Source organism: Trachurus trachurus (assembly GCF_905171665.1).
Source record: "Trachurus trachurus genome assembly, chromosome: 17".
Taxonomy (NCBI): Eukaryota; Metazoa; Chordata; class Actinopteri; order Carangiformes; family Carangidae; genus Trachurus; species Trachurus trachurus.
Window position 1 is genome coordinate 5,605,434 of NC_139900.1, and position 26,074 is coordinate 5,631,507.

At 42.7% G+C, this 26,074-nt stretch overlaps 3 protein-coding genes across 5 annotated transcripts in view; 2 read left to right on the forward strand and 1 right to left on the reverse strand.

Moving 5' to 3' along the window:
• LOC311001028 (disco-interacting protein 2 homolog C-like) overlaps positions 1–6,539 on the reverse strand; it is a 208,534-nt gene extending 201,995 nt beyond the window's left edge. For all 3 annotated transcript variants that reach the window (XM_083991982.1, XM_083991980.1, XM_083991981.1), the window contains exon 1: positions 6,340–6,539. In XM_083991982.1, the coding sequence (XP_083848108.1) occupies positions 6,340–6,418 (79 nt within the window). In that variant the 5' untranslated portion in view covers positions 6,419–6,539. The remainder of the gene's footprint in view (positions 1–6,339) is intronic.
• Positions 6,540–12,630: 6,091 nt separating this feature from the next.
• On the forward strand, positions 12,631–19,522 carry LOC311000083 (uncharacterized protein; the record flags this gene model as incomplete). The annotated part of the gene is given in 4 exon segments (XM_083990717.1): positions 12,631–14,022; positions 14,026–14,278; positions 16,529–16,581; positions 17,864–19,522. Coding segments are annotated over 4 exon segments (3,357 nt in total).
• A 2,145-nt stretch (positions 19,523–21,667) lies between these two features.
• On the forward strand, positions 21,668–23,329 carry LOC311001051 (tripartite motif-containing protein 16-like; the record flags this gene model as incomplete). Its single annotated transcript, XM_083992009.1, has 1 exon — positions 21,668–23,329. The coding sequence occupies one exon, from the start codon at positions 21,668–21,670 to the stop codon at positions 23,327–23,329; it is 1,662 nt and encodes a 553-aa protein (XP_083848135.1).
• Positions 23,330–26,074: the final 2,745 nt, after the last annotated feature.

The window sequence follows — 26,074 nt, forward strand, 5'->3', positions numbered from 1 at the left end:
TGTCAGTGCAAGCTATTTTTAGGACGGCGGAGCAGAGCGGCGAGCTGCTCAGAGCTAGGCTATGGAGGCTCACGGGATTTCTTGGTTTCCCTCATCAAACTCATCAAATACACAATCCAACAACTCCACAACGCTCTGGTGGACAAGTTGTGACCTGCACATTCACCACGCTATGAGATAATAACACAACGTTACCAGACAGAGTTGTTTTAGAGGGAAATTCATGCAAAACCGCTGATGCACATTGCCTTCAGGGGCAGTTTTTCAGCAAACAGTCTCTGCATTTACCTTGAAAACAACTCTGTCTGGTAACGTTACGTTATTTGACGGTTGATTGATTATTAAAGAATCATAATAACGTTTAATAATAGCTCCATGTTTTTCTTCAGCATGTTTCTGTTGGATGTTAGTTTTATTTCTCCGAGTCAACTGAGTAAAAACTCGTCCTGAGAGTATTTGAATTTTAGTGAAGCCGATCCATTTGTGAAAGTAAAAAGGGAGGAAATTACACAAGACAGTAGACAGAGAGAGAGAGAAAATGTACATAAAGACGTCAGTTTTGAGGCCGTAACTTGTAAGTGATTCAGTGAAATGTCAGCAGCTGAATACATTAAAGTGAAAACGCAGGAGCCTCAATGAGTTTGGCCTTTCACTAGCAGCCAGAAATCCCACAGTTGAGTTCAGCCTGTTAGAGGGGGAAAGTCTCTGCCAGCGTTTCAGTGTGAGTAAATGAAAAATTAATAAGGTTGTTTCTGTAGAATCACAATGAAGAAGGGAACAGTGTTTCTGACTCACCACATCACTACATCACGTCTGTTCTCTGCTGCACAAGAAAACAGGAAGCGCCCGAGTCTGAAGTCAAAGGTCGCAGTCAGAGCTGCATGTGAATGACGTGCACCTGCAGCATGAGAGGGATGACATCATCGTGTTTCTGCAGATACTGGGGCTTTGCACTGCAGTTGGAGTGCAAAGTTTTGCATTGGGTTTTCAAAATAAAACTGCAACTCTGTCGATTTGGATATTGTGGGTTTCATGATAAAAGCCACAATGTTCAGTACCGCTTCATATTTGTGGATCAGTTTGTTGTTGTGACTCACATTTGCTCAACTGAGTCTCTGTAGATTGACATTCATAATAAATCAATGTTAGCAGGTTTAGCTAACAAGCCTCAAAGATCCCTCCGGTCTGTATCTCCTGGTGAAGGATCTACTACGGTGGCCCTGAGAGCTCAATCCATCGCAACACATGCAAATATGCAAAACACACAAACAAAAACTGCCCCGTCATGAGGTTCACAACAGAAGTTTGGTTGGGCTTGATTCCCTGAAGCAAAAAATATGAACCGAAATGTCACTTAAAGCAGAAGTAAGCGATATATTTGTGTTAATATAAGTCTTAAATAGTTATATCTTCCGACAGCAATCACTTACATAGAGTGTTTGGACCGAAACACGGGTCTGTCAGTCACTCTGCTCTGCTCTGAGCCGAGGAGAAAACTTTTCTCGTATCCTACAGTTTTTATCCAATGAGGAGAGAGAACGGCATGCAGGGCTGTGTGTGCAGCCAAGGGATGCGCCTGAATGTGGTGACATAGGGACGAGGACTGTTATGGTGCGTTCAAGGCAGCCCGTAACTCGTGTTTTTCCGACCTGTGAAGTCGTACCAGTTCGATCTGGTACGAGTTCACGGGTCGGAAGTTACGAGTGGCCGTTGTAGTGACTTTCACAGGTAAAACAGGTCGGAAAAACACGAGTGGGTTGCCTGGAACGCTACAAAGTCGTAAGTTGTGACATGAAGCTGTAATTTACGGTTTCAAAAGCCTGCCTGGAACGCAGCATTAGCCAAAACGACCGGATCGCTTACTTCTGCTTTAATCGATGGATATTTGATTATCTGATTGGTTGATTCACTATTTTCTCCTCTTTAAGCTGCAAATGAACGACATCGATAGCAAACTGGTGCAGCTACAGGTTTCCCAGAAGCCCCTCTGAGCTCAGATCAGCTGGAGACCAGGTGAACTGAGTCAAACTCTGTTTAGCGAGATCCTGAAAGCTGCTCGAGCTCCAGTTCACGTTTGCAGTTTTTTTTTGTTTTTTTTTCTCAGACTCGGTGCAGAGCCGCAAGGCCGATAAATCACGGCCGGGAGTCGGAGCGGTTCTGTTCTAACAGACTCTGGGGCTCTGCTGTAATTATCAGAAGTGAAACAGTGGAGAGCAGGAGGCTTCTGCTTCTGCTGCTTTCAGAGCACAGAGAGGGAGGGAAAGCTTTAAAATAACAGAGTGATGGAGTCTCACAGAGGAGGATCATCAAGACCAGATGTCAGCGAAGGAGGAGACAAAGAAAACTACAGAGTTTTAACATCAATCCAAGGATTTTTTACTTGATGATACCACGGTACGACTGATGTAACGTTTCTTTTACACACCTGAACCGGCCTACGTCGCACATCAAAGACGGGAGTTTTGTCATCGCCAAAAAAAAAAAAAAAAAAAGCCTGAGTCACATTTCTGCTCCGTTCTCCAGGTGCACATTTCACTGCAGGACAAGAAACCAAGGTAGGAAATAATAAAACCAAGAGGAGGAGGAGGAGGAAATGAGCACCAGAGCTTTTCATCTCCTCTCAGCATCACTACGCTAATGAAACAATCAGCCTTCATCCTCCAACTTTCAGTGTGATTATGCTCAACGTGCAGGCTGCCAGGAAGTTCTTTTATTGTGGCGATCACTCCTTTAATTTCCAGGAAGTTCCATTAATGGAGAAATCCTCCACTCTGCTGTTTGGACTCCTCTTCTTTTTTTTTTTTTTACACAACATGCCGTTGGCTCACGTCCCTCATTGATCCACCAAGATTGACTTTACAAGCCGGGACACTTCAGAGAGAAATGAATAAATGATCATACAGTGTATTTTCAGAATGAGATGGATCAATAACCATGAGAAAAATAAATAAACGCTCATCTATCACCTCCACGTAATGCCTTCGTCACAGGAAGAAGAATCAACCGGCCAATAGATGATGCAGTGAACTAACCAAACTGACCCCGCCCACTCTGTTTGACTGACAGGTGCCATGTGCGATGTACAACAAAAAACAGAGTCGAGTTTTAAAGGTAGAGAAGTGAAACACATCGACATTTACAACAGAAATGCAGCAGACACATCAGGTCAGACAGGGTTAGTTTGGTGTGTGTGTGTGTGTGTGTGTGTGTGTGTATCTGTATCTATGTGTGTGTATAATCAGTGTGTTGAGGTGGACAGCTTGTTATCTGGGGCTGAACTGCAGAGCTTAATATTCAGCCAGCAGCCAGATTAGTTCAGGACATCCTGTCAGGCTGCAGCTGCAGATGGAGGGGACGGAGGGGACGGGTGTCCTTCTACCGCTGTGACTGAAGCGTTCGACTCGTTTCAGACCTGGAGGACAGCGAGGACGGATGTGTCGTCTCGCCTGAGGTTGGACTCGAGGTCGAGGTTTGAGGAATCAACAAAAATCCCAGTTCACAAGCTCCCACAAGCAGACTCATCAACAGATAGATAGATAGATAGATAGATAGATAGATAGATAGATAGATAGATAGATAGATAGATAGATAGATAGATAGATAGATAGATAGATAGATAGATAGATAGATAGATAGATAGATAGATGGGCCACCAGCCTGTGTCCCAGTGTGAGGTCATGAGGTCAGAGTACCACACATGTTGGATGCAACAGTATCAGAACAATAATAGATAATAAACTCTGTATCCATAGTTATTGACAACATACTTTGAATGATCAGAAATAAGCCATCATCATTATCTTTTCATTATTGATTCATTCATCCTTTCTGCAGCACACCAACTGTAAATGTCACACTAATATCCGAGGATGCCATGCAGCATGACGGCAGGTAAGAGTTTCAACGAGTTACTCGAGTCTCTGTTTTAAACTACTGCATGCAAGGCATTGTGGGAAACGTAGGCACTCGCTAACTCAAACAGAAACAGAAAAAGTTGAGTTTCCTTATTTGCTTCTATGGAGGCGCCCACGTAGCTGAACAAGACCTTTCTCAGTTTATTTCTCCTCTGTGTTGTGATGTTTACGTGATCGTGTCTAACATTTAATTTATCTGGATCCTCAGGCGCCTCCTGCTCCATGGCCATCGTCCCTCAGCCACCAGGGAGCGGAGCCATGGCCCCTGTGGCACCGTGGTGCTGCACCTGACTGTTGACAATGTTATTTCCTGCTGCCCACCCTGTGGTAGAGTGGTGGTGGTGGGTGGGGGGTTGGAAGGAGGGGGGGTTGCTCTGGTGGAGGAGAGGGATGATGCGTGGAAATTGGAAAATTAGGTCAAAGTCTGGAGGATGCAGGAACGCTTTACATCGGCTGCAGCCGCCGCCACCGCCGCGCGTTTACAGCATCAGCTCAGCATGTAAATAATGCAGCGGGGCATCTGACCCCGTTTCCCCCAGACTCACACACTTGTTTACATTGGAGCGACTCTAAGCTGGCAGTTTACATAAAACATTTTTTAAAAAAATGTAAAAAATGTGTCACCTTTTTCCCATCCCTCCCCCACATCACTGCATTTCTCTCAACTTTTGGAAACCTGCAGCAGCAGCAGCAGCAGCAGCAGCAGCAGCAGCAGCAGCAGCAGCAGCAGTGGAAACATTAAAATGCAATGTGTGCATTTGCAGTCAGCTGTTAAGAATCTCTTCCCCTCTCTCTCTCTCTCTCTCTCTCTTTATCCATACATGGCTGAGCCCTGTAGCCTCCAGACTGCATGAGAAACAGGGAAAACACTGAGCTCGCAGGCAGCTGAAATATGACACTATGATACTCTCCAGGCTGAGAGTGAGTCTGCAGCACTGATGTGACATATCAATCTGAACAAGGAGAGGAAGAAGGAGAAGAAGAAGAAGAGAGGGGAGGAAAAGGAGAAGGAGTGGGGCGAGGGGTGGGAGGGTTAATGAGAAAATCAATACCACGGCTGCATTTCAGCATATATGCTCCAGTGTTATGGAAAAAAAGAACAAGCTGGAATATAATGAAAATCGTTCATCCTGATGGAAAAAAAAGAAAGAAAAGCAGCCGGGCTGCAGTGTGTCATGTGAAAACTGTGTGTGCTAACAGCTGCTCGCGCTCTGCTCATAATCTAAGCAGCATGCAGAGGCTCTGCTGGACGGGATTTTCCAAAATGACAGAGAGGAGAGAGAGAGAGAGAGAGAGAGAGAGAGAGAGAGAGAGAGAGAGAGAGAGAGAGAGAGAGAGAGAGAGAGAGAGAGAGAGAGAGAGAGAGAGAGCGCGAGCACCTCTCCAACAACGACAACAACAACTTCTCACTGACAAAACCAAATTTAAGTGTTCCCATGAAGCCCCCACTGAGGGCCACAGCGTCCCTCTGGTCAATGCAGAGTTAGAAGTGAACTTCACACAGAGGTGGTGACCTGTTCTGATGCCTGGTAACAGAACGATCACTCACATAATCAATGGAAAATACACCAATTCATCAAAAAGAGGCCAGAATTATTATTCTCAGGTTCGTATTTGTTTATCTCACTGTGAAATGAGCATGTTGGGATTTGGAACTAAAACAAGACATTTCAACAACTTTATAGGGGAAACTGATTTATTGTATAAGTGCCAATTGTATAAGTTAATCTTAATGAGAATTTGGTGTTTAGTGTCTTTGCAGAGTGAATATTCTGTAGCTATTCTGCGTGTGTAATTGGGAAACGGGGCTTTCTATTTTAACTATTTTCAACACATAATGAAGCTACAGTCAACCAAGTCATCAGAACAGATAATCAATAATCAACAACTGCAACAACTGGAGATTTTTTTTCTCCTGGTTTGATCCTTGACCAATGACCAACTTTAATCTAATCCAATAGCAGTGATTCCAGGGTTAATATGCTGCTTTATGACAAAAAACATTTTAAATCCCATAATATTCCTAGCATGGCTGGTGCTTTGTAGCCTATGTTTTGCAGCAGCACCATGGTGAAATGTGTGAACATCATAACAACACCAGGATCCGACCACCTCGCCACCAAAACACACCACATCCCCTGCATCCAAATCACCGCCTGATACACAAACCACACCAGTCAGTCAGTCACTATGGCAGCGCGTGTCTCATCTGATAAATGGGGGGGGGGGGGGGGGGGACTCGAACTTGTGGCAGTTGCAGCTGCTGCACACTTTTTCCCTCCCCGCTGCTCAAAAACTCAGAACCGGGCTCGTCCTCTCAGCAGGGACCGAGCAGCAGCGGCTCAACGCCCCCAGCAGCAGCAGCAGCAGCAGCAGCAGAGCTGGGCAGAGCCGCCGAGCTCCGCGGTGAAATTCAAGTACTCACCCTCCGATAACTCCAGCTCCAGCTCGGCCAGTTTGGCCCGCACCTCCGCAGGCAGCGGCACCGGGTCCCGGTCCGCCATTCCGCCGTTATGAAAGCCGACTTAAACCTCTGTTTTCCGGGTCTTTCTCCCTCTTTTTTCTCTCTCTCTCTCTTTCCTTCCCGGCTTCTCCTCGAAACCCCCCCAAAAAATCCAAAGTCAGTCAGAGTCTGTTGAGTGTCGCTGTCTGTGCGGCAGCGGCGCTCTTCGTCCGTCCGCCGCAAACCTGAGTCAAGGTGGCCACAATATCAAGCTTCTTGTTCCGGTGCTTCCGTTTTCAAAGTAAGAGCATCTTGTGTAAAGGTTGGCATCCAATTAGAGATGTTTAAAATGAATAAATCAAGATTTAGATATGTGTGCTAGATTTTTTTAAATTTTTATTCACAACTCAAGTTCGTCAGTCAGCTGTCATACTCCACAACAAGAGCTGCTATCAGCACTAAACATAGCATAATTCAATAGTGTATAGGCCTATATTTATATTTCTTCTTATTTATTATTTTGTCTTAATCACGGTCTATTACAAATAGACCTACTGCTTTTATTTTTTACTGCTATTGCTATCTGCTGTTTATGATCTGTCCTATAGCCTACATTTCTTCTGCTGCTGCAACCCTGCAAATTTCCCCATTGTAGGACAAATAAAGGATTATTTTATCCAAATTCGTATAGGCCCATTGGAGTTGTAAATGCTGTTTTCTCTCTGTCCTTGGGGTCAACCTCAACCTGCCAGTAGCGAGATCAAGGGTGGAATGCCAGCCGGCTTGTTTTAGGCAGGTGAGGGAGTCCTCAATTCGAGGCAGGGGAAAAGCATCTTTGTGTGTTAGTGCATTTAATTTCCTATAGTCCACGCAGAAACGCCTGGACCCATCTTTCTTTTTTACTAGAACAATGAGGGCTGCCCAAGGACTAGCGCTCTCCTGGATTACCCCTTGGTCAAGCATGTTTTGGAGCAAACAGTTCTGGGTAGAGCGAAGGTGGAACAGGCCGGAACCTTTCTCGGCTTGGGGGTGCTGTTCCGGTGGGGATCTGGTGGAGGACTGCACTGGTTCCAACTGCTGCTGCTGCATTGGGTTGAAGTTATCACCTTTAAGCGTCAATGCTGGGTGGTCTGTGGAACTGCGCACTTGTACCGTTTGTACATCCACTTCCACCACATTAGGACCAGCAGCACACAGTACCAGGTCTCGGTCACACTGGATCTGGTCAGAGGACAGAAGAAAAACAGAAGCAAGCAGCACTCTTTGAGGGATGACAATGGGATATGGGTTAACATTCTGGACTCTTACTGGTACCTTACCCCCTTTAGAGCAGGCCAGCGTTCGGGCTGATTGGTTACACTCCCTATACGGATGATGGGTTCCCCATTTGCCTCCATAATCCTGTTGTGTGGTAAGGGATCCTGCCAACAACGCCAAAATTTGTCACAGTTTGTAACAGAGAGCTAAGAATTTAGACAGGCTCTTAAAGGATCCCGGGCCGGACCTACTGCTTTTATTTTTTACTGCTATTGCTATCTGCTGTTTATGATCTGTCCTATAGCCTACATTTCTTCTGCTGCTGCAACCCTGCAAATTTCCCCATTGTAGGACAAATAAAGGATTATTTTATCCATATCTATTTATTTTTTCATTTTGCTTATATTGTTAATTTTCTGTCAGTTGATTAATCAACTCATTAGCCAACAACTGGTTGATTCCTGGATGATGACAATATAACTACCGAGAGCTAGGCTACTATCATTTGTACAACAACTGCAAAAACACGATTCACTTAAAAATTAGGATGTTTGGATCTAATATCTAACCATTTTTTGTTAAAAATGCCATTTTTTTCATGGTTGCTAGTTTACTATTTTGACAAAATGTTATTTTGTTTGTTGTTAATTTTTAAAGTTAATTATGTTTTGATTAGTTCAATGACTGTGGGTAGTCACACTTGATATATATGAAATATGAAAACTGATGGATAAATGTAAATACAGCCCTGTGCGGTATTTAGATTCTGTAAATAAAAAGGAGACAGATGCTGTATTTAACATTAATGATTTACTCAGCAAAAGGTTTTGAATCACCTTTGTCGCTGTGGTGCAGACTGCAATACTTTTTTCCCTCAATAAACTGCTTTTGTGCTTTTACTTTGAAGGTGATATCATCCACCTTCCTCTCTGATGCTTGTTAATTGTGTCTGTTTTATTCAACTCACAGGTAAAATTCACTGCAGGTAAACTTAGGATCGACTGAAAACACCCATAATATCAACAGGAATACCTGTAACAGTCACTTTAAATAGACAAATCAATATTTGGTTAAAAAATAAAAAATAAATACACATGTTTAGAAAACGTATCAAATATCCATCAGAGGGCGCCATATCTCTCAATCTATCTATCCATAAGCTTGTAATGATAAATTAATGTTTCCAACTTTGTGTCACTGGTTAAAAGGGTAAAATGAAATAAATCATGATGGCAGGACATCTTATGGACTCATCACAAAAGTGTGAGGCTAATTACAAAACATCTGCACAGACTCATAGCTGCAAATTAATATTCTGTATGTTCAGAACATTTTCCAAACGCAACTTTTCATTTTTATATTTTCTTTGCACCTTTGTTTAATTTTGTCAGATGGAAGCAGTAGAAAGAGAAGTAAGCAGAATTGTTTCTCTTATAAGTTTGTAGGATTTGGATTTGGATTTTTTTTTTTTTTTTTTGCTTTGACATTTAGACATATTATGGTGAGTTATGTTCACACTGATAATACTAACTGTGCACTGACGGAATATGAGGCTGGAACCAATAGCTGGTTAGCTAACTCAGCATTAAGACAGAAAAAGCAGGAGGAAACAGCTCAGGGTTAATCATTGACTATTAATCATGCCAAGTGGAGGAAAGTGGATGGATGGATGGATGGATGGATGGATGGATGGATGGAGTCTAAACAACAGAATCAACATTTGCAGTACTATATCATCATCTGCTCCATCACTTTTCATTCATTTTTGTGAGAAGTTGATTGTTATTTATTACAGATCCTCCATCATCACATCACATCACCACCAGCATCATCACATCAGCATCAACATCACCTGACAGGACAGTGACTGTCTGTATTGTCCTGTGTGAAGACACTGCCATCTTGTGGCTCTTACAGTAACTCTCATCAGGACCAGCTAACACCTGAGGCTGAAGCTCTGTCCTGCCAACCTGGCGGTCCCTTTGTTTTTTAACTTAGTGTAACTTAATAATATACAGACTTTGACCATGTTTGGTAACAAATGTAGCTAAGATGATTTATCTGCAGTAAATATGAGAACTCAAACTGTGCAACACAGTGAAATATAAAAGTAGATCTATAACATCTACAGTAGAAGTTACACAGTCCTGTATAAAACATAGTGTCACAATTCTGCTGAATTGAAAAGAAGACATTTTATTTATATAGCACCTTTCACAGACAGCAGTTACAAGGTGCTGTACAAAGTTGGGTACATAAACAGTCAACATTTAAGAGCACAGCAACAACAACAGAACAACAAACAGCAATAAAATAGATGCAATTCAATAAAATGCAAGGGTAAATATCACAGTTTGTAACAGAGAGCTAAGAATGTAGACAGGCTCTTAAAGGATCCCAGGCCAACACAACATGAACAAACACAGCAAATGTGTGGAAGGGCTTTTATTTTACCCTTTAACAATTTGGCCGTGCCCTGTGGCGCTCACAAGTTACAGGAATCTCTTAAAACAATAACATTTAAACAGGGACTATAAAAATACAGAAGTCAGGTGAGAATACAATCACGTCATCAAGGTAAATGAGGAGAGAATCATTTACCACACCACCTAAACATCTGTTCATCAGTGTCTGGAAGGTGGCTGGTGCATTACAAAGGCCAAATGGCATCCTCTCAAATTCGTATAGGCCCATTGGAGTTGTAAATGCTGTTTTCTCTCTGTCCTTGGGGTCAACCTCAACCTGCCAGTAGCGAGATCAAGGGTGGAATGCCAGCCGGCTTGTTTTAGGCAGGTGAGGGAGTCCTCAATTCGAGGCAGGGGAAAAGCATCTTTGTGTGTTAGTGCATTTAATTTCCTATAGTCCACGCAGAAACGCCTGGACCCATCTTTCTTTTTTACTAGAACAATGAGGGCTGCCCAAGGACTAGCGCTCTCCTGGATTACCCCTTGGTCAAGCATGTTTTGGAGCAAACAGTTCTGGGTAGAGCGAAGGTGGAACAGGCCGGAACCTTTCTCGGCTTGGGGGTGCTGTTCCGGTGGGGATCTGGTGGAGGACTGCACTGGTTCCAACTGCTGCTGCTGCATTGGGTTGAAGTTATCACCTTTAAGCGTCAATGCTGGGTGGTCTGTGGAACTGCGCACTTGTACCGTTTGTACATCCACTTCCACCACATTAGGACCAGCAGCACACAGTACCAGGTCTCGGTCACACTGGATCTGGTCAGAGGACAGAAGAAAAACAGAAGCAAGCAGCACTCTTTGAGGGATGACAATGGGATATGGGTTAACATTCTGGACTCTTACTGGTACCTTACCCCCTTTAGAGCAGGCCAGCGTTCGGGCTGATTGGTTACACTCCCTATACGGATGATGGGTTCCCCATTTGCCTCCATAATCCTGTTGTGTGGTAAGGGATCCTGCCAACAACGCCAAAATTTGTCACAGTTTGTAACAGAGAGCTAAGAATTTAGACAGGCTCTTAAAGGATCCCGGGCCAACACAACATGAACAAACACAGCAAATGTGTGGAAGGGCTTTTATTTTACCTTTTAACAATTTGGCCGTGCCCTGTGGTGCTTACAACTTACAGGGATCTCTTAAAACAATAACATTTAAACAGGGACTATAAAAATATCAGCTGGTTAAAAAATTAAACAACATGATCAAATGTCCACTTATTGTCCATAGTCCCCTTAAAGTTTGGCTCAAACAATGTCAACTTTGCATCAAAAGTGACTTGATAACTTACCGAATGACACTTAACGACAGCTGTCATAAGTATTCATTGATGTTTATGACAGGTGTCATGTCGTGGTTATGACAGTGTTATGTCAGACTTATGATCACACATTCAAGTAAAGTGTTACCAAATGTTTTTTTGTCACCTGAGATTGCTTACGGGCAGTGTCATTAGATCCCACATTGATTATTACGTGGCGAACGGAGGGAGGGAGAGGCTGCAGAAACTCAGGCAATTGGTGAAGAATATTGGGGACGGTATGCTCCAGGGAAACAGCGGTGATGGCATTGGAGTAATGGATGTTCCTGGTGATGTTGTCACCCACTATTAGAGTAGTGGGAGCGACCAGAGGACGAGGCAGAAGCAGCCGATTTGGAGTAACGTTATCGAGGTTGGTGGTGAGGGTCTTTGGTCGATCACAGCAGGAAGCCCCTCTGGAGTGATTGCGAACAGCCTCCATCAGGACCCTACGCCGGGAGGAGGAGGCTGAGGTCCGGGGACGGGATTCTGTGCAAGCATCATCAGCCGTGAGCGGAGGCAGAGCTGCGGGGATCTTATGTGCAGTTGCAGGGTTGGATGTGGGAGCAGGGACCGGGACTGGACCAGGAGCAGGGTTGGATGTGGGAGCAGGCAGAGGGCTTGGTGGAAGACCAGTGGGCTGGAGGGTAGGAAACTCATCAGTCGACAGGACATCATAGCGGGTGGTGAGGCTCAGTCTCAGGGGAGAGATGACCAGTCCTTTCTGCGGCCACGGCCACAGATCACCACCTCAGACCAGGCCGACACACCATTTGGTGCCGAGCAGGAGGGGCGCAGGCAGGTGAGGGGGTCCCAAGCAACAGTGTTGTGTGTGGTTGTAGATTGCAAGGTTGATTTATTGAAATGCTCGGACATAAACAGATTGGATAGCGTGGTAAGACGAATGGAGAGGTTAGACAGTATTGAATCCATTTTTTCCAGTTCTGCAGAAAGCCGTCTAACATCCTCCTTGAGATCGCTTATCTTCTTCAGCTCCAGAGCTGAAAAATACTTTATTAGTATTTTGACAGTTTATTTTCACAAGAGGAATTGTTTTAATGTAACTGACTATAGGTTTATTCAGTAGACTTATTGCAGATTTCTGGACTATGATGAGTTCAAGGGTCAATCCTTTTATAACTGGTTCATATTTTTTACTGCATGTTGTAAAGGACAGTAAACACACCCTTTCTCTGACAATGTACATAAGTACACAAGCAACAGAAACTCTGACAGTCGTCATCTGTGAGAGATGAAATGGCGCATAAAGGAGTTCATCTGGACCAGGAGACCTTCTCTTGTTCCATCTGTCTGGATCTACTGAAGGATCCAGTGACTATTCCCTGTGGACACAGCTACTGCTTCAGCTGTATCAAAACCCACTGGGATGGAGAGGATGGGAAGAAAATCTACAGCTGCCCTCAGTGTAGGAAGGACTTCACATCAAGACCTGACCTGTTGAAAAACACCATGTTAGCAGCTTTAGTGGAGGAGCTGAAGAAGACTGAACTCCAAGCTGCTCCTGCTGATCACTGCTATGCTGGACCTGAAGATGTGGCCCGTGATGTCTGCACTGGGAGAAAACTCAAAGCTGTCGAGTCCTGTCTGACGTGTCCGGCCTCCTACTGTGAGAAACACCTGCAGCCTCATTATGAAGCAGCTCCATTTAAGAATCATAAGCTGGTGGAGCCCTCCAAGAAGCTCCAGGAGAACATCTGCTCTCATCATAATGAGGTGATGACGATTTTCTGCCGCACTGATCAGCAGTGTATTTGTCTTGTCTGCCTTCTGGATGAACATAAAGGCCACGACACAGTCTCAGCTGCAGCAGAAAGGACTGAGAGGCAGAGAGAGCTGGAGCTGAGTCGACAAAAAATCCAACAGAGAATCCAGGACACAGAGAAAGATGTGAAGGTGCTTCAACAGGAGGTGGAGGCCATCAATGGCTCTGCTGATAAAGCAGTGGAGGACAGTGAGAAGATCTTCACTCAGCTGATCCGTCTCATGGAGAAAAGAAGCTCTGAGCTGAAGCAGCAGATCAGATCCCAGCAGGAAACTCTAGTGAGTGGAGTCAAAGAGCTTCAGAAGAAGCTGGAGCAGGAGATCACTGAGCTGAAGAGGAAAGATGCTGAGCTGAAGCTGCTGCCACACACAGAGGATCACACCCAGTTTCTACACAACTACCACTCATTGTCAGCACTCAGTCCATCTACACACTCATCCAGCATCAATATCCATCCTCTCAGACACTTTGAGGATGTGACAGCAGCTGTGTCAGAGCTCAGAGATCAACTACAGGACCTTCTGAGAGACACATGGACAAACATCTCACTGACAGAGACTCAAGTGGATGTTTTACTGTCACCACCAGAGCCCAGGACCAGAGCTGACTTCTTAAGATATTCACAGGAAATCCCACTGGATCCAAACACAGCAAACAGATACCTGTTATTATCTGAGGGAAACAGGAAAGTAACACGTGGAAAACCTCAGTCTTATTCTAGTCACCCAGACAGGTTCACTAAATGGTTTCAGGTCCTGAGTAGAGAGAGTCTGACTGGACGTTGTTACTGGGAGGTGGAGTGGAGAGGAAGAGGAGTTGATGTAGCAGTCGCATACAAGAATATCAGCAGAGCAGGAGATCAAAGTTAATTTGGATTCAATGACAAATCTTGGGCGTTAGCTTGTTCCAAGAAGAGTTTCAAATTTAGGTTCAACAAGATCCAGGCTCCAGTCTCAGGTCCTCAGTCCTCCAGACTAGGAGTGTACCTGGATCACAGTGCAGGTATTCTGTCTTTCTACAGCGTCTCTGAAACCATGACTCTCCTCCACAGAGTCCAGACCACATTCACACAGCCTCTACATGCTGGATTTGGGCTTGGTTATGAAGCCACAACAGAGTTGTGTAAACTCAGATAGACAAAGATCATTGAAGGTGCAGTTGGTTAAAATCTGTATTTTAGTTAATCACTTTCTTTAGTCTCCATGTTTGTTGCTAAAAGCTCATTGCTGTTGTGTCTCTGCACTGCACAGAGACCACCTGTCAATCAAACATTGTGGGCGGGACTTTGACCTCTTGTCATTTCTTGTTGTGTTGATGTTTGAGTTTGTTGAGGTGGAGCTGGAGCCGTGGAGGAGATCACTGCTCATGATGATGTTTCTTTACCTAAACTCACATTTCTTCACATGAAAATAGAAACTTCTCTGAGCTCTAAATGTTTGTTGGATATTTGTGTTGATGTGTTGTTGTTTGGGCCTTAACAGAGAAATCACCAGACCTTCCTTTATCACTGAGGTTCGTTCTCACTGTGGAAACAAAGTAATCTAGAATGATATTTACATTGATGTGTTTGTCCGATTAAATGTTGTTTTTTGTTCAAATCCACTCACTAATCAGGTCTATGAGCTTTAATCAAAGTGTAAATATCATGATAATAATCAATGAGATGATTATTTTATTTTCCATATCTAGATTCAGGTTAAACAAACTGAAATGTGTATGAAGTGACTCTACTCATGAAATGATCAAATAAAGCACTTGAGGACGAATGAAATGTTTTCCTCTCTTTTCTTTCTTGAATCTAAAACTGAATCAAATGAGGAGTTCTGTACCAACTGACTGTCAACACTTCACTGAGATCATTATTTTTCCTCTGGCGCCATCAACTGGTCAAAATTCAAAACCTTTGTGTTGGACATTCCTGCTGTTTGAGAGCTGTGTTGTTTATATAACTTAACAACAGGAACTCATTTTGTTAGAAGATGGAAGATGATCAGAGAAATATTATCCTATGAACTGGTACTTTACATGTTTTGTAACCCCATTTGTAGCTTTTGTAAAAATTCAAAATGTGACAATAACACATTTATTTTGGGACAAATGTCCAACATCTGTAATACATTTGTTCATTAAATTAGGAGTATGTATTATTTGGTTTCCATAACTCAAATAATTAAGTTTTATGTGATAATTGTACTTTATTCTGTAAAGTTTCATATTCAGTAAATACTCAAATATTATTCATCTTCTTATTCTTTTCTTTCCTGCTTTAGTCACTGAAAGTAGAATACATATATCCTTCACATACACCAGTACACACAGAAAGCCACTAAGAAACATAATGCTGACTTACACTATATTCTCATTTCGCATATAAATGTTATTGTCTTCCATATTTTTTCCATATATATATAGTATTTAAATTGACTGTTAATGTTAATTATATTTGTTGAAATAAGTTATTGCTCTTTTCAACTATTTACAATGTTTATGTTTACATGTATCCTGTACATTCTGAAAATTTTCAATGCTGCCAAAATCCTGTGTTACTCACAACTGCAAGGTGGCGTTGGTGTGAAAACTGGGGCCCTGAAACTACAGAAACTTTCAAATGTAAATGTTTACATGTCCATATATATACACCAAAACTATTTATTTTAAGTGTTGAGTCGTCAACGTTAAAGCTCCATCGGGATCCATGGTGGATATATTTTCGACGGGTAATGGAGGGACAAGTCAGTCGAGGGGGGCACAGAAATACAAACAGCCGACACTGTTGCCGGTGAAAGACCAGAGAAGAACTCCAAGCAGCAGCAGCAGCCGCCAGGTAAGAAGGAGCGGAGTCCAGCACCACAACAGGTAGTTAAAACACGAGACAAAATGTATTCTGGCCACGGCAATGTTTGCTCACTGAAAAGAAAACAGTATAAATTTAATGAAATTTTTGAATATTTCCGATGTTTCCTCTTACCGTTAATTAGCCGTTTCTGTTGGAACTACATTTTTCAGCCGTTACTACACTCAAGCATCACTCATCCGGTGTCAGAGCTAAACGTATGATTGCTTATGAATAGGAATACAATGCATTAACAGCTATTTTGAATATTTCTGCTGGTTAGTCTATGCCGTGAATTATTTCCTTTCATTGGAACTACATTTTCCAGCCATTACTGGTGTAGTTTTCTCCAGGGGTGGCTATACCAAACTTCAAAATAAAACTTGACTATTATATTATATTATATTATATAGGGCCCATTCTAAGGCGTATTCCCCACATTTCTGCACAATACAGCACTACTACGATTAACAACATTGTAAAAGTCCGACACCACACATTTAGACCTAGCTTATATCTCACCTCTGTACACTCTCAAGATCACCCAGCGTCCTCACAACTGCTGCTGCTGCTGAGATACACTGCCACTATGGTGGGTGGTGGTGGTATAGTTCATTTGGGTTCTTACAATAAAATAACACTCTTGGAGTCAATATTGACATGTTGGCTGCAGCTTAACTTTACTGAGGACGTCAGGGGAAGAGATATTACCGCAGGCATGATCAATTGAACAATGAACATGTCAGCCCAGGTCTCTCAAACGATCCCAGAGTATAATATCACGGTATCGCGGTACGTAATGGTGTGTTTCATTGGAAGTCTGAACTCAGAGCTTGGAATGTTGAGTGCTTTCCAGGTGAAAAACCAACACGTTAAGTCATAAAATTGGACAATTAATTTAAAAAACAAAGAAACAACGCTTACATACTTGTAGACCTATGAGGTTGGGCGCCCCAAGGCCTTATCTTTTCTATTGAAGAGGAGCTTCTGCGCATGTACAACTTAGAATAACAAGAGTCTAGGCAAAGATTTCTGCGTTCCAAGAAGGAAACCTGTGACCAATCAGTAAACGTTTTTATTGCAGGTGGCACATTTAACTCACTTTTATCTCGCTCCTCTAAAATATATGCTTTTCAAAGTATTTTTATTTTATTTTTTTAAATCTTATTCAAGGTACTTGGGAGTGGTAGGGTGGCACGCTAGCACCCTCTAAATACCAGCCGCCACTATACTACGCACAAGTATCACTCCACATATGAGCAGTCAGACAGGTCTGAGTGTAGGTTTGCTTGGTCTTACAATAGGTCAGCAGCTGAAAAATGTAATTCCAACAGAAAGTGCACAGTTTCACTGATGCTAGCTATTTTTCAGTGGGTATTTCTAAATGGGAAAAATACTTTATTTGCGTTAAAAATTCGACAAGAGGAATAATGACTATTAAGAGATAGGTAACATGTGTAGCCTGACAGTGGCAGTTTCAATAATCTACAAATAAAAAGACAGTGAATTCTCAACAGTACCTTCAGATTTATGCACTATGTTGACGTCAAGGGTCTATCCTTTTATAACTGACTCGTAAGTATTACTGCTTGTTGTAAATGTCATTTAGCATACAGTTCTTCAGAAACATCTTTGTGTAATGTAGTAAAACCTGAAAACCTTCCCTCTGTTCCTTTCAAACTCCACCTGTCATCATATTTCCTTGTTCCCTCCCTTCAGAGATCTATAATTATCAAATCAGTAATGCAGGAGATGATGAGTCTCATTCACTACAGCAGGTGAAGAGGCACAGATCAGTTTATCGTCAGAAACAGACACTGTATCTGCTAAGAGGCACAGTTTGATAGAAACTGTCGGGAGGTGAAATGGCGCAGCAAGGAAATCAAGTGTACAAAGAGAAACTCTGCTGTTCCATCTGTCTGGATCTACTGAAGGATCCAGTGACTATTCCCTGTGGACACAACTACTGCTTCAGCTGTATTAAAACCCACTGGGATGGAGAGGATGAGAAGAAAATCTACAGCTGTCCTCAGTGTAGGAAGAACTTCATACCAATACCTGACCTGGTGACAAACACTATGTTAGCAGATTTAGTGGAGGAGCTGAAGAAGACTGGACTCCAAGCTGCTCCTGCTGATCACTGCTATGCAGGACCTGAAGATGTGGCCTGTGATGTCTGCACTGGGAGAAAACTCAAAGCTGTCAAGTCTTGTCTGGTTTGTTTGGCCTCCTACTGTGAAAATCATCTCCAACCTCATTTTCAATCACCTACATTTAAGAAACACAAGCTGGTGGAGCCCTCCAAGAAGCTCCAGGAGAACATCTGCTCTCGTCATGATGAGGTGATGAAGATGTTCTGCCGCACTGATCAGCAGTGTATCTGTTATCTCTGCCCTGTGGATGAACATACAGGCCACGACACAGTCTCAGCTGCAGCAGAAAGGACTGAGAGGCAGAGAGAGCTGGAGCTGAGTCGACAAAACATCCAGCAGAGAATCCAGGACACAGAGAAAGATGTGAAGGTGCTTCAACAGGAGGTGGAGGCCATCAATGGCTCTGCTGATAAAGCAGTGGAGGACAGTGAGAAAATCTTCACTCAGCTGATCCATCTCATGGAGAAAAGAAGCTCTGAGCTGAAGCAGCAGATCAGATCCCAGCAGGAAACTCAAGTGAGTGGAGTCAAAGAGCTTCAGGAGAAGCTGGAGCAGGAGATCACTGAGCTGAAGAGGAAAGACGCTGAGCTGAAGCTGCTGTCATACACAGAGGATCACACCCAGTTTCTACACAACTACCCCTCACTGTCAGCACTCAGTCCATCTACACACTCATCCAGCATCAATGTCCGTCCTCTCAGACACTTTGAGGATGTGACAGCAGCTGTGTCAGAGCTCAGAGATAAACTACAGGACCTTCTGAGAGACACATGGACAAACATCTCACTGACAGTGACTCAAGTGGATGTTTTATTGTCACCACCAGAGCCCAGGACCAGAGCTGGAATTTTACAATATTCACAGGAAATCACACTGGATCCAAACACAGCACACAGATGGCTGTTATTATCTAAGGAAGACAGGAAAGTAACATTAGTGAGTAAAAAACTGTCTTATTCTAGTCACACAGACAGATTCGGTACATTTTGTCAAGTCCTAAGTAGGGAGAGTCTGACTGGACGTTGTTACTGGGAGGTGGAGTGGAGAGGAGGAGGGGTTTATATAGCAGTCGCATACAAGAATATCAGCAGAGCAGGGGAGGAATGTAAATTCGGACACAATGATAAATCTTGGTCATTAGAGTGTTTCAACAACAGTTTCACATTTTGGTTCAACAAGAGCAAGACTCTAGTCTCAGCTCCTCAGTCCTCCAGAGTAGGAGTGTACCTGGATCACAGTGCAGGTATTCTGTCTTTCTACAGCGTCTCTGAAACCATGACTCTCCTCTACAGAGTCCGGACCACATTCACTCAGCCTCTACATGCTGGAATTGAGCTTTACTGGGACGGATCCACAGCAGAGTTGTGTAAACTCAAATAGACAAAGATCATTGAAGCTGCAGTTGGTTAAAATCTGTATTTTAGCTCATCACGTTTGTTGCTAAATGCTCGTTGCTGTTGTGTCTCTGCATTCCACAGAGATCACCCGTCAATCAAACATACTGTAATGGGCGGGTCTTTGACCTCTTGTCATTTCTTGTTGTGTTGATGTTCAAGTTTGTTGAGGTGGAGCTACAGTACAGTTGTGGAGGAGATCACTGCTCATGTTGTTACTTTACCTATGGGTGTTGATGTGTATGATAAAACTGTAAATATAACTAGAAAATTTCCTCTCGGGAAATTTTGAATGGGCCACGGCTATAATAATTTTTGAAGAGATGGTTTTCTTTTCCATATCTAGATACAGGTTAAACAAACATATTATATGGATGTAGTGAATCTGTGAATGAAATAATCAATTATATCAGATTTTCTTTAAAGTTTTGCTAACCTTTTGCTAAGCTTGTCCTGGCCATGTGCATTTGTTTACAATGAAGCCAGCTAGAAATCAATCAATAGAACGGTAGATAAACAAGAGCTTATGGGTTACAGGGCACGAGAGCTGGGACACCTCTGTCTGTACCTGTCTGTACCTGGATCACAGCGCACGTATTCTGTCCTTCTACAGCGTCTCTGAAACCATGACTCTCCTCCACAGAGTCCAGACCACATTCACTCAGCCTCTACATGCTGGAATTCAGGTTTTCTGTGTTGCAGACACAGCAGAGTTGTGTAAACTCGAATAGACAAAGATCATTGAAGGAGCAGTTGGTTAAAATCTGTATTTTAGTTCATCACTTTCTTTAGTCTCCATGTTTGTTGCTAAAAGCTCATTGCTGTTGTGTCTCTGCACTGCACACAGATCACCTGTCAATCAAACATTGTGGGCGGGACTTTGACCTCTTGTCATTTCTTGTTGTGTCGATGTTTGAGTTTGTTGAGGTGGAGCTGGAGCCGTGGAGGAGATCACTGCTCATGATGATGTTTCTTTACCTAAATTCACATTTCTCCACATGAAAATAGAAACTTCTCTGAGCTCTAAATGTTTGTTGGATATTTGTGTTGATGTGCTTGTGTGTTGTTGTTTGGGCCTTAACAGAGAATTGAGGTTTGTTCTCACTGTGGAAAGAAATCTATAATCGCATTTACATTGATTTGTTTGTCAGATCAAATGTTGTTGTTGTTCAAATCCACTCACTGATAAGGTCTATGAGCGTTAATCAAAGTGTCAATATCATGATAATAATCAAGGAGGAGATAATTATTTTCTTTTCAGTATCTAGATTCAGGTTAAATTGATTATGTAGATGAAGTGAATCTGTTTATGAAATAATCAAATAAAAGAGATTTTTCTTGAGGACAGATTAAATGTTTTCCCCTCTTTTCTTTCCTGGAACTAAAACGGAATAAAATGGTGAGATCTGCCCCAACTGCCTACAGACCAGAAACACTGAGATCATTATTTTTCATCTGGTGCCATCATCTGGTCAAAATTCAAAACCTTTATGTTGGACGTTCTTGCTGATTGAGAGCTGTGCTGTAACTTAACATCTTGTACAACAGGAAGTCAGTTTGTTTTAAGATGGAAGACGATCAGAGAAATATTATCCGTAGGAGTATGAATTGTTTGGTTTCCATAACTCAAATAATTAAGTTTATTATGATTAATGTGTGGATCTCATCCACCCCTGGTGCCTTACCACTGAGGAGCTTCTGAACTACCTCAGTGACTTCTGCTTGGGTGATGGATGAATCAACCTCTGGGTCCCCAGCCTCTGCTTCCTCTACGAAAGGTGTGATAGTGGGATTTCTGCACTATGTTGAGTTCAAGGGCCGATCTTTTTATACTTGGCTCATAATTTTTACTGCATTTTTACTGCATGCTGCACACCCTGTCTCTGACAAAGTACAAAGTAATAACACCTGAAACACCGTCACTCTGTTCCTGCTTCAACACTCATCAAGCTCCAACCTGTTCAGGTGTTTCCTTGTTCCCTCCCTTTCAGGGTGGAACCAACATGTGGTGAAGAGGAGGAGCTGACAGGCCCCGTTCACTGCAGAGACACATGTTGTTTAGATCAGAGCTCAAACTAGTTTCACTTCTGAGCAACAGAAACTCAGACAGTCGTCGTCTGTGAGAGGTGAAATGGCGCAGAAAGGAGTTCATCTTGACCAGGAGACCTTCTCTTGTTCCATCTGTCTGGATCTACTGAAGGATCCAGTGGCTATTCCCTGTGGACACAGCTACTGCTTCAACTGTATTAAAACCCACTGGGATGAAGAGGATGGGAAGAAAATCTACAGCTGTCCTCAGTGTAGGAAGAACTTCACACCGAGACCTGACCTGGTGAAAAACACCATGTTAGCAGCTTTAGTGGAGGAGCTGAAGAAGACTGGACTCCAAGCTGCTCCTGCTGATCACTGCTATGCTGGACCTGAAGATGTGGCCTGTGATGTCTGCATTGGGAGAAAACTCAAAGCTGTCAAGTCCTGTTTGACGTGTCCAGCCTCCTACTGTGAGAAACACCTGCAGCCTCATTATGAAGCAGCTCCATTAAAGAAACACAAGCTGATGGAGCCCTCCAAGAAGCTCCAGGAGAACATCTGCTCTCATCATGATGAGGTGATGAAGATGTTCTGCCGCACTGATCAGCAGTGTATCTGTCACCTCTGCCTGGATGAACATAAAGGCCACGACACAGTCTCAGCTGCAGCAGAAAGGACTGAGAGGCAGAGAGAGCTGGAGCTGAGTCGACAAAAGATCCAGCAGAGAATCCAGGACACAGAGAAAGATGTGAAGGTGCTTCAACAGGAGGTGGAGGCCATCAATGGCTCTGCTGATAAAGCAGTGGAGGACAGTGAGAAGATCTTCACTCAGCTGATCAGTCTCATGGAGAAAAGAAGCTCTGAGCTGAAGCAGCAGATCAGATCCCAGCAGGAAACTCAAGTGAGTGGAGTCAAAGAGCTTCAGAAGAAGTTGGAGCAGGTGATCACTGAGCTGAAGAGGAAAGACGCTGAGCTGAAGCTGCTGTCACACACAGAGGATCACACCCAGTTTCTACACAACTACCCCTCACTGTCAGCACTCAGTCCATCTACACACTCATCCAGCATCAATATCCGTCCTCTCAGACACTTTGAGGATGTGACAGCAGCTGTGTCAGAGCTCAGAGATAAACTACAGGACCTTCTGAGAGACACATGGACAAACATCTCACTGACAGAGACTCAAGTAGATGTTTTACTGTCACCACCAGAGCCCAGGACCAGAGCTGACTTCTTAAGATATTCACAGGAAATCACACTGGATCCAAATACAGCAGAAACACATCTAATATTATCTGTGGGAAACAGAAAAGTAACGCGAGGTGAAGATCAGTCTTATTCTAGTCACCCAGACAGATTCACTCATTATCGTCAAGTCCTGAGTAGAGAGAGTCTGACTGGACGTTGTTACTGGGAGGTGGAGTGGAGAGGAAGAGGAGTTGATGTAGCAGTCGCATACAAGAATATCAGCAGAGCGGATGATGAATGTACATTTGGAGGTAATGACAAATCTTGGGCGTTACGGTGTGACAGTGGTTTCACATTTTGGTTTAACAAAATCGAAACTCCAGTCTCAGGTCCTCAGTCCTCCAGAGTAGGAGTGTACCTGGATCACAGAGCAGGTATTCTGTCCTTCTACAGCATCTCTGAAACCATGACTCTCCTCCACAGAGTCCAGACCACATTCACTCAGCCTCTACATGCTGGACTTTGGCTTGGTTGGTGTAATGGAGACACAGCAGAGTTGTGTAAACTCAAATAGACAAAGATCATTCAAGGTGCAGTTGGTTAAAATCTGTATTTTAGTTCATCACTTTCTTTAGTCTCCATGTTCGTTGCTAAAAGCTCATTGCTGTCAATCAAACATTATGGGCGGGACCTCTTGTCATTTCTTGTTCTGTTGATGTTTGAGTTTGTTGAGGTGGAGCTGGAGCCGTGGAGATCACTGTTCATGATGATGTTTCTTTACCTAAACCTACATTACTCCACATGAAAATAGAAACTTCTCTGAGCTCTAAATGTTTGTTGGATATTTGTGTTTGTGTGTTGTTGTTTGAGCCTTAACAAAGAAATCACCAGACCTTCCTTTATCACTGAGGTTTGTTCTCACTGTGGAAACTAAGAAATCTATAATCACATTGATGTGTTTGTCAGATCAAACGTTGTTGTTGTTCAAATCCACTCACTGATCAGGTCTATGAGCTTTAATTTTAAGTGTAAATATCATGAAAATAATCAAGGAGGAGATGATTATTTTCTTTTCCATGTCTAGATTCAGGTTGAACAAACTCATTATGTAGATGAAGTGAATCTGTTCATGAAATAATCAAATAAAGCAGATTTTCCTTGAGGACAGATCAAATGGTTTCCTCTCTTTTCTTTCCTGGATCTAAAACTGAATAAAATGGTGAGATCTGCCCCAACTGCCTACAAACCAGAAACACTGAGATCATTATTTTTCATCTGGCGCCATCATCTGGTAAAAATTCAAAACCTCTGTGTTGGACGTTCTTGGACGTACATCTTGTACAACAGGAAGTCAGTTTGTTTGAAGATGAAGGACGATGAGAGAAATATTAGGCTATCCTTAGCAGTATGAATTGTTTGGTTTCCATAACTCAAATAATTAAGTTTAATGTGATTAATGTACTTTTTTCTGTCAAGTTTCATATTCAGTAAACTGTCAAATAATATCCTTCCTTTTGTTCTTTTTTCCTGCCCTGATCACTAAAAGTAGAAAACATATATCGTCTACATACACCAAACAGAGAGCGACTAAGACACATAATGCTGACTTACACTATATTTTCATTTCGCATATGAATGATGTGTCCTCTTGCCATATTTTTTCCATATATTTTTTAATTGACTGTTAATGTTGTGTTTAAAAAAAGTAATTGCTCTGTTCAACTATTTACAATCCCCTTGTTAACATGTCTACTATATTCTTAACATTTTTAAATGTTGAAACGATCATGTGGCACCCAAAACTGCAAGGTGGATTTGGTGTGAAAACTGGGGCCCTGAAACTACTGAAACTTTCAAAGGTAATGTCTGCATATCCATACAATAAAACTCATATGAAGCACTGAGTTTTAAGCCCGGCAAGTTAAGTGGGAGTAATTTAAAAATTGATCAGAGAAACTAAATCAGATTAGTGTTTGCTGTGACCCTACTCTATACAATAACACCTGTTCTCCTAAGTGCACAATGTTCTACGTACCTCAGCTAAGTTGTTCCAGCATCTTGGGGAGCCTACCTGGATTTGCTTGATACCCAGACTGACTCCATGATGTTAGGACCAGTCCGTCTGCTTCAGGATGTCTGGTTCTTCTCTTCTCTGAAGATGGTTCTTCATGGATCTGGGTATAGACATGGTAAAGAGCTAAATATTCAAAGTATCTAACCCAAGGTTACAAGAATGCAAACTATCACACAATTCCTTTATCACATTTCAAGAAATTAAAGAGTTATTTCTTGTTATTTGACATGTTGAGGTATTTAGTAATAGAAGTTACCTTCACTTGATTTGCACGCTGCTAGCTTCAAACATTAGCCGGGAAAACTGGTAGAGAAGTTGAGTGATAAAGTGACAAAATAAAGTAGTTGAAACACAAAACAAAATGGATTTTGTCCACTTAGACAAGGGTTTGACAGGTGTAAACAAACCACGCAGGAGAGATTCATTTAGCTCTGAAAAGTCATTAAGTTGTTGTCATGTTTGTGTCAAACACAGAAAGTCCAACTTACTGTACGGTCTTGTCGGGATGTGCTGGAGGAGAGGAGCCGTGCTCGTCAGGGAGCTGATGTTGAATAGTCCGATGCTGACGCTAGACGCTAAAACATACAAACAAATAGATGAATGAAACAATATATTTGGATTGCAAACATTCTTTCAATATTTTTTGTGAGGCCTTCACTGAATACCTTGAAGGCGCATAGCAGGGTTCCCTCTGACTATAACCTGCCACTGCAACTAAACTATGCAAAAGTGGAAGAGGATGGATGGATGGATGGATGGATGGATGGATGGATGGATGGATGGATGGATGGATGGATGGAGAGTCAGAATCAACATTTGCAGTAGTCTACTGTATCATCATCTGCTCCATCATTCGTTCATTTTTGTGAGAACTTCTCTGTTTACAAAATAATCCTCCACATCACATCACCACCAGCATCATCACATCAGCATCAACATCACCTGACCAGGACAGTGACTGTCTGTCCTGTGTGAAGACACTGCCATCTTGTGGCTCTAAACTTTCATCAGGACCAGCTGACACCTGAGGCTGAAGCTCTGTCCTGCCAACCTGGTTGTCTCTTTGATTGTTTTTTAACATCATGATTTATCTGCAGTAAATGTGAGAACTCAAACTGTGCAACATAGTAAAGTATCCAAAAAAATCTACAGTATAACATCTAGAAGTTACACAGTCCTGTATAAAACACAGTGTCACAATTCTGCTGAATTCAGTTTCAGAGCTGAAAAACACTTTATTAGAAT